The sequence below is a fragment of the Xenopus tropicalis genome, chromosome 4 (genome assembly GCF_000004195.4).
Source record: "Xenopus tropicalis strain Nigerian chromosome 4, UCB_Xtro_10.0, whole genome shotgun sequence".
Lineage (NCBI taxonomy): Eukaryota > Metazoa > Chordata > Amphibia > Anura > Pipidae > Xenopus > Xenopus tropicalis.
In genome coordinates, this window is record NC_030680.2 from 20,600,118 (window position 1) to 20,616,179 (window position 16,062).

The 16,062-nt window shown below is 42.5% G+C and overlaps 1 protein-coding gene across 1 annotated transcript in view; it reads right to left on the reverse strand.

The window, feature by feature from the left end:
- mettl15 (methyltransferase like 15) overlaps positions 1-16,062 on the reverse strand; it is a 114,226-nt gene that overhangs the window by 15,867 nt on the left and 82,297 nt on the right. Inside the window, 2 exon segments of the mRNA NM_001126742.1 lie at positions 280-458; positions 3,794-3,985. Coding sequence (NP_001120214.1) covers positions 280-458; positions 3,794-3,985 — 371 coding nt within the window.

The window sequence follows — 16,062 nt, forward strand, 5'->3', positions numbered from 1 at the left end:
CAGCAATGCTATGAGAGCGGCACGATCAAACATCCCCTCTGCCCCTGTAACTCCATATTCCGCCTTGGCAGGGAGAAATCAATTCATGCACAATCTATTATTAAACTAATCGGCAAAGATAGTGAAACAAAGAAACTGATGCCTCCATCAGAAAGAGAGAAAGGCTTAAATCCTGCATGATTTTCAGGACAAATAGATCCCTCTGGGACCGCTCGGATTAATATTTTTCTTTTTTTTTTTTTTGCTTTTTCAGACACAGTTGAGAATTAATGAGGATACCTGTAACAATGCTGGCTAGCTGCTGAGTTCTGGTGATAGGGTATATGCTACGTGCTTGAACGATAGCTGAAGCTATTTTCTTGGCGTGTCTCTCCTCCCCGTATGTTTTCAGGATGGACGCAAGCGCCTGTTGATCTAAGGCATTCACAACATCAGCAGCAGTGGGCATGTCAGGGTACCTACGCACAAGGACAGCCAATTAGTTCACTGACGTCAGACTTCATTGACGAGAGGTGAAGTTTCGCAGCACCGAGACAAGAAGCCAAGCGCACCCCTCTGCATAGGTGCGCGCCTCGGAAATTTTAAGATAACTCAAAGCAGTCTGGAAAAAAAAATAAAAAAAATCGGAGAGAGAGCTTTCTGCTTTTAAATCACCGCCCGATACGTCAAGTTTTGTGTCTGCGCTGAAAAAAACTTCCCGAGCGGTTTCACAGTCATAGAATATCTATTTTAATCTTATTTTAGCTACACAAATGTATGCTTTCTGCTTCGCTAAAAAAGTATCAGTCTGACATTTGGAAGCAACCAGTCAATGAACAGAGACACATACCTTAGAAGGTGAATGTTACATTAAATTCCCCTCCAGTCTGGCAGGCATACAATATTATACAGATGCCTACAGTCCCCCATTGCTGTGCCTCAGCAGTGCCCCCAGCCTATACACAAGGATACTCTGCAGTCCCTACTTGGAATAAGCAACAACCTATTGCTGGGATGTATATAATTCGGTGTTAAACAGCATAATGAAATGTTGCCGTGGGTGGAATTTAATTACTCCCTTTTCTTCCTCTGTGATTCAGCAGATTCTTAGGGGGATGAAAAAAAAATCTTAAATAAAAAAAAAAAAGACACATAGCTAACAGGGCCAGCGGCAAAACGCAGTAAAATACCTCTGCTTTGACAACTGAGTTGTCGGTGAACCTGCGTATCAGGGGCTTAGAAACGCCTATAGATACCGGCAGGGTCGGCACAGTTACTAGGGTTCCCACATTCCGGTTTTGCACCTGGACCTTTGATTTTTCTTTGGACTGTTTGGTTCAGCTTTGCCTGTTTAGATGATTGAAACCCATAAAAATTCTGCCCCTAATGACCACCCATGACTTCACAGCCACACCCCTAAAGACTATTACCCCACCCATAACATCATAGCCTCGCCCCTTACATCACATCTTCCATCCCTAAAGCTGGCCATACATGGTAAGATGTATGTATCCATGCATGCTTGGTGAGGTTGCCAAGCAAGCGGATCTTCTCCTGATATCCCCCACCTACGGGTGGGCAATATCAGGCTAATTCAGTCATTTGGCCCTAGGACCTAGGATCAAATTAAAATGGTGGGTATAGGTGCCGTCAGTTTGGGGACCACAGCAATGAGCCGATGCTGTCCCCAATCCGACAGAAAAATCAACCCTGCCTGTTCGAGATCTGGATGATTTCAGGCCAGATGTCGGTCAGGGAGGCCCGTCAGTGGTGCCCATACACAGGAATATAAGCTGCCGAATGGGAAGCTAAAATAAACCATAACAATTACCCTTATTGACGGTGCAAAGATATTTTTCAGAATTCTGCCACCCACCTTCAAGCCACATTTTGAGTTGCTTCAAAACACTCCACGTGCCTTTACCCTCCTCGGCAAAAGCATAGAATCTTCATAGGACTCTTGGCCAGTGGACTTGGGGTGGAATTATGGTTTTATAGTGTAAATTGGAATTATTGGCCAGCATGTCGGTCAAAGGTTGCCACAAGGATTCAGGTCTGTAGCAAGATATCTGGTTATCGTCGTAACTATGGGAAAGTTACTTAAGCCCCCCATACTTCAGTCATCTAACATTAAAGTGATCTCTCTAGGGCAGGACTCTGAAAAACTCTATATAATTCTGTGTAAACCACCGGCACAATAATAATAAAATATAATATAAAGTATAAAAATATATCATTTCGATGTCCCTGCTGTTGAGTGGCGAAATATGTAATTTCATTATTAGGCGCTCGGGGAAATCTGTTTGAGGCACTTGCTTATAGGAACAAAACTTGGTTTACGGACTATTTTTGTTATGTTTGCAGCCTACACACTGGAGGAGGAATTTAAGATAACATTTATTACACGTTCTCTGTTCTCAGAATATGAAGGAAAAGTGGGAGGAGGTTTTCTTTAACCCAAACTTCATAATTGGACTTTGACTTCTGCTGCTTCTCTCAATTTGCGCTTTCAGCGACCGTCGTCTTCATTTATTTGTGAGAGATTTGTTTTTAAACCCGGCCAAGCAATTATCTAATAATCAGAAAATGCATGCTGTTTCCTTTGTGTGCATCGCTCGCTTTGCTCGTGGGGAGACTTATTTTGCCGAGAACTAAACACATTTGTTTGATGAAGAGATTTTCAGCGCATTTATAAAGATGGGTTTCGCTGGTTTTGGAGAATTTAACATACACTTTAGTGACACAAATGACCTCCTGCAGAATTGTGCTTAAGTTCAGGGCCTAGATTTATTATAAGTCTCTGTAAATAGTATGAGCAAACTGGGAGGGGCTGTTCCTGCTGAATTGTGCTTAGCCAATGCTGATATATATGAACATTATCTCTTTGGGCAAGCTATGAAAAACTAGGGATTTGTCCCTTCAATGGAGAGTGCCATCTGTGGTCTTGTTAGTCTGACCTCTTGAAGAGGGAGAAACTGTATAATTATGGAATATAGAGAGAAACAGAAGGGGAGAGGGTCCCATGTACAGAGCCTACACTCTGTGTCTAGCCTTACTTATCCATCTCTTGACTGCAAGACTTCCCTTGAGCTTGTTCCTGTCGTTCTCATGTCCTATCAGACTGTGCCTTTCCTTCAATGATTCCCTGAAGAGCCATCCATTTAACAATGACTATGCAACATGCTGGATTATGATATGTCAAAATGATATAAAGCATATCAACTCTAGCAACCCTGAGGTTCCTCAAAACACACAAAATACTCTAATCTTCCTGCTTTGTTACCTTGTTGTTTGTTGTAGTACAACAATAATACTGGAAAGCACTGCCTCACTTGCCCATGCTACATAATGGATGATGAGAAAGGTAAATAGAAAAGACAGGGAATTTGCATTTGGATAGCCTCTCCACAGAACACGGTCTGGGTAACTTTGGTCTAGAACCCAGCAAATGCTCCTTGAGTTGCTGGTGGAATACACCAGAAGGCACAGACTACTAGGAACTATAGGAATCCCTACTGGGCCAAACAAAGACATAACAAGTGACTGAGGAATTATGAACTTGGCCGGGAAAAACATGTCTCTTTGGGACAAAGTTAGTGGGTTTTATCAGGTTATAGTCTAAGTAGGTTATAGTCTAATAGTCTTATAGTTGCAGCTTCTCTTTCACTGCAGGCAGTGGAGGAAGTCAGATGAAGAGAAGTATAAACTAATGTGAGTGAATAGAAGGAACAAATAGAAGTGCAGACAAAGAGAAGGGGGTAATGGTGAAACAGATCCCATACCTAGCTATCTGCTAACCTTACAAGAAACATACCTGTCACCATCCATCCTCATGTCCAAGGGACCATCTCTAGAGAGTGAAAATCCCCTATCAGGTGTATCAAACTGCATTGAAGAACATCCGGCATCCAGCAGGACCCCATCTATGGATCCAGGTTCTACTCCTGCAGATGTCAATAAGTCTTTAGATTCACTGAATCTCCCTAACAACGGCTGAATGTTGTGCCTGGAAGAAATTGAAAGAGAAAGTGTTAATAGCTTTCAGCTGAACCAAGCAAAGCAACAGGATAAAGTTTCTAAGCACTTGAATGTGTGCCATCTGGGCACCTCCAGGGCGGGATATTTGTACTTTTTATATGTAGCGGCACGAGGGACTTGTTGCTGGCAGCACTCTATGCCTTTGAAATGTAACATGGTAATGTCACGTCTTCTAGCTAACACTCTTTCATGCCAACAAAATCCTTCCTTGGCAGAAATATAGATCAGAATGAACTTCTACCAATGCTAATGTGAAGGTTAGACATCAGATTGTAAATAGAATGTTACATATAGTTACATAGTCACATTGGGTTGAAAAAAGACCAGGGTCCATCAAGTTCAACCCTTCAAAATGAACACAGCACACACATAAACCTATACTGACCTATCTATACACTCACATACATAAACATACATGTATACTATGCTTGTTCAAGAACTCATCCAGGCCCTTCTTATAGGCATTAACAGAATCTGCCATTACCACATCTCTAGGAAGGGCATTGCACAAACTCACTGCCCTCATGATAAAGAACCCCCTACGCTGCTTTAATTGAAATGTCTGCTCTTCTAAAGGGAGGGGCCTCTGGTGCGCTGATTGTTTCTTATGGTAAGGGCCCTTTACATTAATTATGATTGGAACACAAGCCAGTCTACTCAGTGGCTTAAAACTAACCAGAAAACAGGCTCATAGCAGAATATAAAGGTATGTGATCTCCAAAGCACATAGAAGGAAGAAGCTAGAAAAAAAGGCAAAAGTATTTACAGGGGTAGAGGCACAGTTTTTGATATCCTGAATTATAAACATGGTGTTAAGATAAAAAATTTCTCTTTGACTAAACTGGGGAGTAAACTGGCAAATACATTTCAATGTTGATAAGTGCAAGGTTATGTATTCTAGTAAAAATAACATAAATGCAAGTTATACACTAACTGGTAGTGTGTTGGGGGGTATCCTTAACGGAGAAAGATTGGGGGATTTTGTGGATAACAAGCTGTGTGATTCTAAGCAGTGTTATTCAGTGGCTGTCTTGCAGTACTTTACAAAAGGACTCAATGGATGGAACCGGAAACATAATTTTTCCTCTATAAGTCCCTGGTAAGGCCTCACCTTGAGTATGCAGTGCAGTTTTGGGCTCCAGTTCTTAAGAAGGATATATATATGATCTTCCAAGTGCAGAGATTGCAAATAAACTGGTGAAAGGGACGAAGGATTTACTATAAAATTACACCGTCAAGGTTGGGGTTGTTTTCTCTGGAGAAAAAGCACTTGTGAGGGAATGTTATTACTTATTACTAAGACAATACTGACAGGTAGTGAAGATCAGCGCATCAGAGGCCCCCCCTTTAGATTAGAGGAATGGAGCTTCCATTTGAAGCAGTTTAGGGGGTTCCTCACGGTGAGGGCAGTGAGGTTGGGCAATGCCCTTCCTAGTGATGTGGTAATGGCAGATTCTGTTAATGCCTATAAGATTGGATTGGATGATTTCTTGAACAAGCAGAATATCCAAGGCTATTGTGATACAGTATAGGTATCTGTATATATAATTTAGATATGTGTGAGCATAGATAGGTAAGTGTGTGTGTACAGGGGTTCATTTGGAGGGGTTGATGGACCTTGGTCAGTTTTTGATCCAACTATGTAACTATATGTAAGTACCATATACTTGATATGATCTAAGCCCATGAATCCATATTGGGTGCAAAACCATCCAATTTGGTTAATTTAAGTTTAAATGATTCTTTGCAGATAAAAATTATATAAGGTTCACTTATCAACAAATATAGCAATGGGGTTGTTATCATTGGTGTTGCTTTTGGTGATCAGCATTATTGTGAGGGTATACCTAACTGGCTGGGCAATGAATAAAAGATGAATGAAAAGCACAGTACACAAGGACAGGTGACCTCTACGCCAAGATGCTCAAGTGGGTCCAAGAACCTTTAGGCTGGTGCAGTAAGTTAACAATAAAATATGGGATTTCTATCCATTTGCATTTTTAGGGGTTATTTCTCCTTTAAAGGCTATTTCATTTGTAGTACTAGTGTTCTAGGTGTGAAAGGTGAAAAACTCTCCATTACTGATACAGTGAAAATATGATTTGTCAGTTGTCCCGAAGACGCCACTGTTACAAGATATCACATTCTGGCTCAGGCACAATATCATGTACGTGTTTCTAACTGCCTCCCAACAGTTTCAATTATCACATCGTAAAAAGTTTCAGGGCAAGTGACTAAACAGAGAAATGCCACAAATGAAATCTAAAACGGATGAGTTTAGCTCCTTAGGCCAAAACAAGTGGAAGTAATCCAACAAATCAGACAAGCAATACACATAGCCTTTGGCTGTGCAACCTCTCCGCAATGAATGAGGTTCAGTGATGTTTGGTGCTGGAAGGGAACGGGAATACTACACTGTGTTGTGCCCAGCAGAGCTTCAGAAGTGAAAAGACAAATGGACAACTGTCTCCAGCACTGACAGAGACCCCAAGAATGGAGTACGATTCTGGCACGCACAGTCGCACTTGTGTGCACAATCCAGTGTTTCAATGGGTGACAAGGTTCGCTGCATGGTGTTTTACTGTGGATGCCCATTGTTATTACCATTTACTCTATCTGTGTAGGTTTATATAGGTAATACAGTACCCTCTGCTGAAAAAAATAAAGAGGTATCAAGTTTGCAGGTATAACCAAGCTTGGCACCCTTGAAAACTCCTACTGATATAGTTTCTCCTTTACATGCAGTGCTGGGTAGTTCCAAATACTGTGGAATAGTACAATCTTATTGGTCGGATAGGGGTGTGTGGTTTTGGAGTAATGGATAGTATATTAAAGCTCAGCTCTTTTGAAACCCCCTGGGTAAATGTTTTGTTCTTTACCAAAATGGACTACTGAGTGTTCTTCAATACTACTTAATAGAACATCTTATTGGTCAGATAGGCAGGTGTACAATGTAAGGGTAAACAAAAGACAGACTCAAGCTTAGCACCCTTGAAAACCCTAAGCCAGGTGCCATGTTGTGTTTGATTGCCTATGGAATGCTGAAATGTGATTGGTTAAGACAGAATGGCAGGCTGTTCTTTTGTGGACAAAAAGTCGCCATTGACCTCCTACCGGATAGTTACATTTTGTGTTCAAATAACTGATATGTGGTAATATAAAAAAAGATATATCACACAGGTGTCAGGGATATGAAAAGTAATTACACAGAGGGGCCCAGTGTCTTATGAACCCAAAGCACTTGTTGACGTTTCCCATGGATGAGGGGAAGGACCCTGAGTAGTTTCGTCAAATTCAGTCATACCCTGTCCCAATGCATAAACGACACAAACAAACCTACTAACTTTCTTCTTTCTATAGACTATATATTAGCAGTCTCTGAGCTCACATGAGGAGTTCCAAGAAAGCCACGTGCTGTCATACAGGTCATGGAACCCCAAGGTGACTTCACTGAAACATCCGTGAACGTCACTGTGCATTGGTTGCAGCTGCTAAGAGTGCGAGAGACAAGTGATGTCGTTAGTTATGTCAAAATGGGTCAGGAAAAACTCAACCCGCACTGATCTTGACCTTAACTCAAAATAAGTAGCCATTGTAGGACCTGCACCCAACCCATACCTGCGTCTTTCACTCTATATACAACTTCTGCGCACACCTTGGGTTCCAAGATAGGGAAACTTTGGGAGCACAGGAAGAGTGTATTTCCCCAGTCTGACCCGCACCCAATCTGAACCTGCAATGGTCGCCCAAATTTCAACTCTAACCCATCTCACCAAAGTGTTAACCCACAGGTTTATGAGTTGGGGGTCAACCCAGACATAACTTCAAGACTTTAGGGCTCTTTTACATCCACAAACACAGTTGCAGTGCCATCAATTACCCCGCAGTCAGTTGGGCATAAAACCACTTTCAACAATACTCAAATTGTGCTCCTTGCACTTCTGTGCTGCTCAGTCCTTGAGCACTGCTCTGCCTACTGACTCTGCCACCTCCTAACCAGGCAGTAGCTCCAGGGTTCCCTTCACACCCAGTGTCAACAGGCGCAGCACAACGATGCATGAAAAAACATGGTGATATTGTCTGAAATAGCACTTTGCTCTTTGCTCATTGCACTTGTGGACGTTCATTAACCCCTTTTGAGAGTCACTTTCAACCCAACAGCGGTTACACATGTCATCATTAATGTCCTGTGATATAGTCCTTCTACTCCAGGAAGCAAATTTAGGACATTCCGTAAACCTCTATTTGAGTATGTTTCACGAACAAGTCCCACTTGCATCTATCTAAACAAAAGCAGGAAGAAAACACAATTTGTAACACAACTGGGAATGGTTTATTTTCCACAGCTTTGCAAAGTCAGTCGGGAAACTGCTCTATTTTCTCAAGATTTCGAAATTTGCTTGACAAGTTTCCCTCCCCAAACATTCAATGCGGTAGGCCAGAGAAAGCCGATGCCAAGTACAAACTGACCAAGGCAAAACAACAACAGTGGAATAATAGCCTCTGGGAAGGGACTGGGGCTGTGGGATAGCAGGTAGAGTAGGGAGAGATGGTGCCTATAGTAGCAGTGGGGGGATAATAGCCTCTGGGAAGGGACTGGGGCTGTGGGATAGCAGGTAGAGTAGGGAGAGATGGTGCCTATAGTAACAGTGGGGGGGGGGGGGGGGGGGGGGGAATAGCCTCTGGGAAGGGATTGTGGCTGTGGGATAGCAGGTATAGTAGGGAGAGATGGTGCCTATAGTAGCAGTGGGGGGGAAATAGCCTCTGGGAAGGGATTGTGGCTGTGGGATAGCAGGTATAATAGGGAGAGATGGTACCTATAGTAGCAGTGGGATAATAGCCTCTGGGAAGGGACTGTGGCTGTGGGATAGCAGGTATAGTAGGGAGAGATGGTGCCTATAGTAGCAGTGGGGGGATAATAGCCTCTGGGAAGGGACTGGGGCTGTGGGATAGCAGGTATAGTAGGGTGAGATGGTGCCTATAGTAGCAGTGGGATAATAGTCTCTGGGAAGGGACTGGGGCTGTGGGATAGCAGGTATAGTAGGGAGAGATGGTGCCTATAGTAGCAGTGGGATAATAGCCTCTGGGAAGGGACTGTGGCTGTGGGATAGCAGGTATAGTAGGGAGAAATGGTGCCTATAGTAGCAGTGGGATAATAGCCTCTGGGAAGGGACTGTGGCTGTGGGATAGCAGGTATAGTAGGGTGAGATGGTGCCTATAGGAGCAGTGGGGGGATAATAGCCTCTGGGAAGGGACTGGGGCTGTGGGATAGCAGGTAAAGTAGGGAGAGATGGTGCCTATAGTAGCAGTGGGGGGATAATAGCCTCTGGGAAGGGACTGGGGCTGTGGGATAGCAGATATAACTATAACTGCTATAAGAGATATGGAAATTGGACTCCCCAGCAAATGCCAGCACACTGCCCCCTAGAGGCATCCAGCAGCCCTACCAGGTGATGCACAAAAAGCAAGGTAAGCTGTTGATCGATTGCCCACTGTTAGTGACCCTCTGCCACTCGGCATGCTGGGTAAAAAAAAAAAAAAGGCCCGATTTCCTGGCATTTGCAGAGCACTTATCTCTCTCTTCCTAATGAGCCTGAGAACTATTACATACACATTAATTGCCAGTAAATAACATTGCTCTGCAGCGGGGGTTAAACGAGGTATTGTGAGCAATGACAGCCCGGCAGCTTTAGAGTCAGGCACGGGTGAAGTGCGAGTATTAGCACAGCCCATGGGAGTCTCGGGGAAAATGAGCAAAAAAATACAGGAAAAAAAAGAAGTCAGGAAAATGATGGTGCATTTATGAATAGTGGAATTGTGCTAATCTCTGAGCGCAGAATCTCATTACCGTGGCTTTAATTCCAGGCAATCCAAACAGAGGAGGGGAAGGTAATGTAATCCCTTTATTGCTTAACATCCATTTTTTAATGCTCATCACTAATGTGCCATATATACACACACACACAAGCCACTTCTCTCTTCTGGAGCTAAAAATAAAGAATAATTGGTCAAAACCCATTCATAAAATTTTAACTATGCGACTGAAAACAGAAGCGCCAAAGGGTAAGGCACCGCTAATGGTCTCCGGTGGAATAAATAGCTGCGCTGACGTCAGAAGCTCCTTGCACTCCAACAACTGCCTCGCTAGGGGTTTCAGGTACAGCGAGTGATGCTTCGGGTTTTTAAATAAAGTTACAGAAATAGAAAGGCACCGAGAACCGAATTGTCGCTATGCAACCTCACATTTCTATGATTTATGCCCAGCAAAACGTTAACTAAGGTGATAGATGGTTCAAAAATAGTATCTGCTCTAACAGCCTTGCCCTAATGACTGAATCCCGGGGCGGGGGGGGGAGCTATATTCGTTATGAGCAAAAAAAAAATACAAGCTGAAAACAAAGGGTAAATAAAAGGAAGATTTAGAAAACAGCAGATGAAAGGGAATGTGTGAGATTCTGTTTTACTTGGAATTGTTACGGTAAAAAAAAAGTAACTTTTCTAACATAAAATTACTCAGGATTGGGATGTTATTTAATGAATAAAACTTGTTTAGAACTGCCTTTTCTGTGTTGAACAGAGTGTCTTTTATAGGGACGTTGCGGACAGGTGAGGTTCAGCAGGGTCCGACTGGAAAGATGGGGCAACGCGATAAACTTGGTGGGTCCCAGCCCTTGTGGCCTCCGCTGGCCCAGTCCACTCCCATCACCAACTGCAGCATCAGCACATCCCCCCATCACACCCACCGAAGGACAAAGGGCAGTAAGTGGTGTGAGGGAGTGTTTGACATTGCGACTGGGGTGGGGGGGGCAACGGGATAAACCTGGTTGGCTCCGGCCCTTGTGGCCTCCACTGGCCCAGTCACATCCCATCACCAACTGCAGCATCAGCACGTCCCCCCCATCACACCCACCGAAGGACAAAGGGCAGTAAGCGGTGTGAGGGAGTGTTTCACATTGCGACTGGGGTTGGGGGCCCCAAGGTGGCAGCCCTGGTGGGCCCCAGACACCCCAGTCCAACCCTGAGGTTCAGCTTTGAATACCATAATTACTGTAAAGTAACACAGCAGAATGAACATATACCGTACCATACATAGCACAGCCACGACTTGAGCTTTTTGAATAGTAAACAAAATGTCAAGCAAATTTGCACTATACATCAATTAAAAATTATGCAGCCTTTTCATGATTTCTAATGTAATAATATGGTTTGGAACAGTTCCCTAAGCCCCGCCCCCTGTTCCCCTGCTGATCTGGCTGACTACTTTGTGACTCACATGAGATGTAACAGTAGTCGCCTGTCCTCAGCCTGCATCCTCCCAATCCCACAATCCCCTGCACACGTGATGTCAATAAGGAAAGGAACATCACAGTGCAATGCATTGTGGGTAATGTAGTTCCTGCATGCTGTCTGTAAGCTGTGGAGAAGTTGTTGCAATTTGTAACATTAATGTTTTAGTCCCTCCTCCCCTGCCAGGATTTCAAATGATGCAGAAAGAGAAGGACTGTTTCGCAGCTGGATTTCAGCATATAAAAATGGTATTTATTCATACTGTTTGAAGAAACAGATTACAATGATACGTATATTAGGGGTTTCACTGTTATATGGGACTTTTTAACTAATTTTGGTTTGGAAGCCGGAGTTCCCCTTTTAAGTTAGTGAAAAAAAGAAAGGTTTTGTGATGTTGCTCTGTTAAGAAAATAAAGTTGGTGAGCAGGGAAGAGTCAGCTGATGTTTCCCTGGTCAGTTCTAAGCAGCTCTAAACTGACACTGTAGTCATTCAAAACTAACAGCAGGTGGCGCAGTTGTTTCAAATTCTTTATATTAGCAGGGTAAAACTTCCTAATATCTTGAAAACTATAAAAATTTACTTTTGAGGTTTTATATTTTCTTTAAGGGGACATACTATATACCATGATTTTTCACTTAGCCTAGTACGATTAAACATATAAATATATAAAAAAAAAATCTTCTCCATCACTGCCCCTTCACCTTCTTTCTTAAGGTGGCCATACACGGGCCGATTCTAGCTGCCAATATTGGTCCATTAGACCGATTCGGCAGCTTATCGGCCCGTGTATGGGCACTAACGAAGGGCCTGCCCGACCAACATCTGGCCTGAAATCGGCCAGGTCTCAATCGGGCAGGTTTGATTTTTAGTCAGATCAGGGACCGCATCGGCTCGTTAATGTGGTCCCCGAACTGACGGATGCCTATACCCGTCGTTCAAATTCCAAATTAGCCCAATATTGCCCACCCGTAGGTGGGGATATTGGGAGAAGATCCGCTCACTTGGCGATCTCTGTTCTGTTCTATCCCAGCTAAGAGGCCACCCGCTCACATGAACAAACATGGAATTATGTAGTAGCACATATAGACAGTGACCCTCCATCTGCCGCTGTGCCCACTAGCTGTTTGCCATCCAAGGCAATCACTGTAGTTCATTAAATCTGACAGAACTCAATGTGGAGATCTGAGCTGTGTTGTAGGACCTGCACAGGAGTATATAGTAGACACGTCTACCATCAGTGTTTACTCCTCTAGGAAGGCCCCATGAATGGAGGACCCTCAAATGGAAGACTGTGCATATCATGGATTTAGGAGCTATGGACTAGCCCAAGTTTGCCTTTAGGTGCCACAAATTTTGGCAAACATATTGGAGCTACTTTATATACATTACAGATAGCTTATGTGATATTGCATCCCTGCATGTACAGATTCTGAACCCCAAAACTGTTATTATTGGGTTACCAGGGTTTCAACTCTACAGACCCATGTCATCCTCTAGGCTGCCTCTCATGGGGTAACCAGCACTGAGCATTCCAACAAATGGGGCATGGAACTGGTGCCTGAAATACCCATGTGTCATCTGTATCTCACAAAACAAAAACTGTAGTACCGTGTTAGCCAGTGTCAAAAATAATAAAAAAAAACACAAATACAAGAGTATTGTAGAAATGAAAAAGGGGCCTTAGAGCTCCAAAAGCTTTCAATGTTTTTTAATTGTTAAATAGTTACATAGGGTTGAAACAACCAGACCAGAGTCCATCAACTTCAACCCTTCCAAGTAAACCCAGCACACCTAACCCACACCTACCAATCTATACACTCACATACATAAACTATATATACAACCACTAATACTAACTGTAGATATTAGTATCACAATAACCTTGGATATTATGCTTGTTCAAGAACTCATCCAGGCCCCTCTTAAAGGCATTAACAGAATCTGCCATTACAACATCACTAGGAATGGCATTCCCCAACCTCACTGCCCTCACCGTGAAAAACCACCTACGCTGCTTCAAATGGAAGCTCCTTTCCTCTAATCTAAAGGGGGGGCCTCTGGTGCGTTGATTGTTTTTATGGGAAAAAAGAACATCCCCTATTTATTTAATAGTTAAATGATTCCCTTTTCTCTGTAATAATAAAACAGTACCTGTACTTGATCCCAACTAAGATATAATTACCCCTTATTGGGGGCAGAACAGCCCTATTGGGTTTATTTAATGGTTAAATGATTCCCTTTTCTCTGTAATAATAAAACAGTACCTGTACTTGATCCCAACTAAGATATAATTACCCCTTATTGGGGGCAGAACAGCCCTATTGGGTTTATTTCATGGTTAAATGATTCCCTTTTCTCTGTAATAATAAAACAGTACCTGTACTTGATCCCAACTAAGATATAATTACCCCTTATTGGGGGCAGAACAGCCCTATTGGGTTTATTTCATGGTTAAATGATTCCCTTTTCTCTGTAATAATAAAACAGTACCTGTACTTGATCCCAACTAAGATATAATTACCCCTTATTGGGGGCAAAACAGCCCTATTGGGTTTATTTAATGGTTAAATGATTCCCTTTTCGCTGTAATAATAAAACAGTACCTGTACTTGATCCCAACTAAGATATAATTACCCCTTATTGGGGGCAGAACAGCCCTATTGGGTTTATTTAATGGTTAAATGATTCCCTTTTCTCTGTAATAATAAAACAGTACCTGTACTTGATCCCAACTAAGATATAATTAATCCTTATTGGAGCCAAAACAATCCTATTGGGTTTAATTACTGTTTAAATAATTTTTTCAGCAGACTAAAAGGTAGGAGATCCAAATTACTTTACTCGGAAAACCCCAGGTCCCAAGCATTCTGGATAGCAGGTCCTATACCTGTACTTAGTATGCCAGATAAGGACACTTTGTAGTTCAGCAACAGCTTGTGGAGTGGGTGCAGATTTGGAAATTCCTGTAAGTAAATGCAAAGCAGGGTGGGAAGAAGGGGCAAAGCACAGATGTTTTCCCTAAGCATCAATTGCCTTACCTGAACCTATTTAGCTCCATGATCAGTCAATACTTTTCACAGCAGAGTCCAGTTAGAAAATGATTCGAAGATTAGAAAAAAAAAAAGTGACGCAAAGGCGACGTAAGGTGGGATCAATCGTTAACTCACTATCTCGGGCACACTGGTGCACATCTAAAACTTGATTATAGAACCAAACAACATCAGGAAATCAATAATCAGGGAGTGTTTGCTTAGCCCTGGAAATGCATCAGCGAGTATTTCCTTCCACTGAGTTCTCTTCAAATTGCCATCGAGACTTAAAATATTCCTCGGCCTGACCTTTCTTGTGTGATGTGCGTCAAAGCTGTAGGAAATTATCATCTGACTGATGGCTGGAATCAGGACAATATGAATGAAAGTATTTGATCAACATGCAAAACTAATACATAAATACAAACACAGCCGCCGAAAAAGTATTATTAATACACAGTTAGAATATCTATCACCGAGATTTCCTTAGGGATGGAAAAGGCATAAGTCTTGCAAACAGGATATTTCAGCACTAATAGCTTGGCTGCTTGCAAACAGCACTGAATTGCTAATTACACTGCCATTATTGGGAGGAACAAGGGTTTCTAGTATGGGGGGGTTATTTATTGTTTAATGAAAACTATACCTCCAGAATAAATACTTAATCGACAGATTATATCATATGAAGTGGCCTATTAAAGAATTTTACTAAATTGAAATATATATATCAGTTAATATTGCCCTTTTACATCCTTTCCCTTGAGCCGCCATTTAGTGATGGGCTGTGTGCTCCCTCAGAGATCAGCTGACAGGAAATAATGCAGCTCTAACTGTAACAGGAAGTAGTGTGGGAGCAAAAGGCAGAACTCTGCCCATTAATTGGCTGATGGGGCCTAGCATGTATGTGTGCCTTGGCTTGTTTGTGTGCACTGTGAATCATATGATACCAGGGGGCGGCCCTGTACTTAAAATGGCAATTTTCTATTTAGGATTACCCAATGGCACATACTAATACTAAGGGGCACATTTACTAACCCACGAATCCGAAAAATTCCGATTGGAAAACGAACATTTTGCGACTTTTTCGGATTTTTTGCGATTTTTCCGGCGCCTTTACGACTTTTCGGAAATTGTAGCGACTTTTTCGTTACCGATACGATTTGCGGGAAAAAACACGAGTTTTTTGTAGCCATTACGATGCGCTTGTATCTTGTCGCGACTTTTTCTTATTGAGCACTCCTAAGCGGCGGGCGAAACTTTCAGACTTTCAGAAACATGATTTTGGAAGCCTCCCATAGGACTCAATGGCACCCTGCAGCTCCAACCCGGCCCAAGAAAAGTCACCATACTGAAGCTTGAATGAATCCAAATCTTTCGTACTCGGCGCGAAGGCTACGAAAAAGTTGCGACTTTTCGCGCAAGTAGTAACGCTACGAAAAAATCGCCAGATTTTGCGCAACATTCGGAATGGCAACGAAAAAGTCGCGACAATTTTCCAAAAAAATCGCCAAATACCGATCATTACGAAAAAAACGCAATCGGACGCATTCGGCCCGTTCGTGAGTAAGTAAATGTGCCCCTAAGTAAAGTAAAGTAAATGTGCCCCATTTTTTATGAAAATGGTGTATTTAGATGAAGCAAGGTTTTACTTATGGGCTGTTTTATACAATATATTTTTATAGAGACCTACATTGTTTGAGGGTATAGGTTTCCTTTTAGGATGTTCCA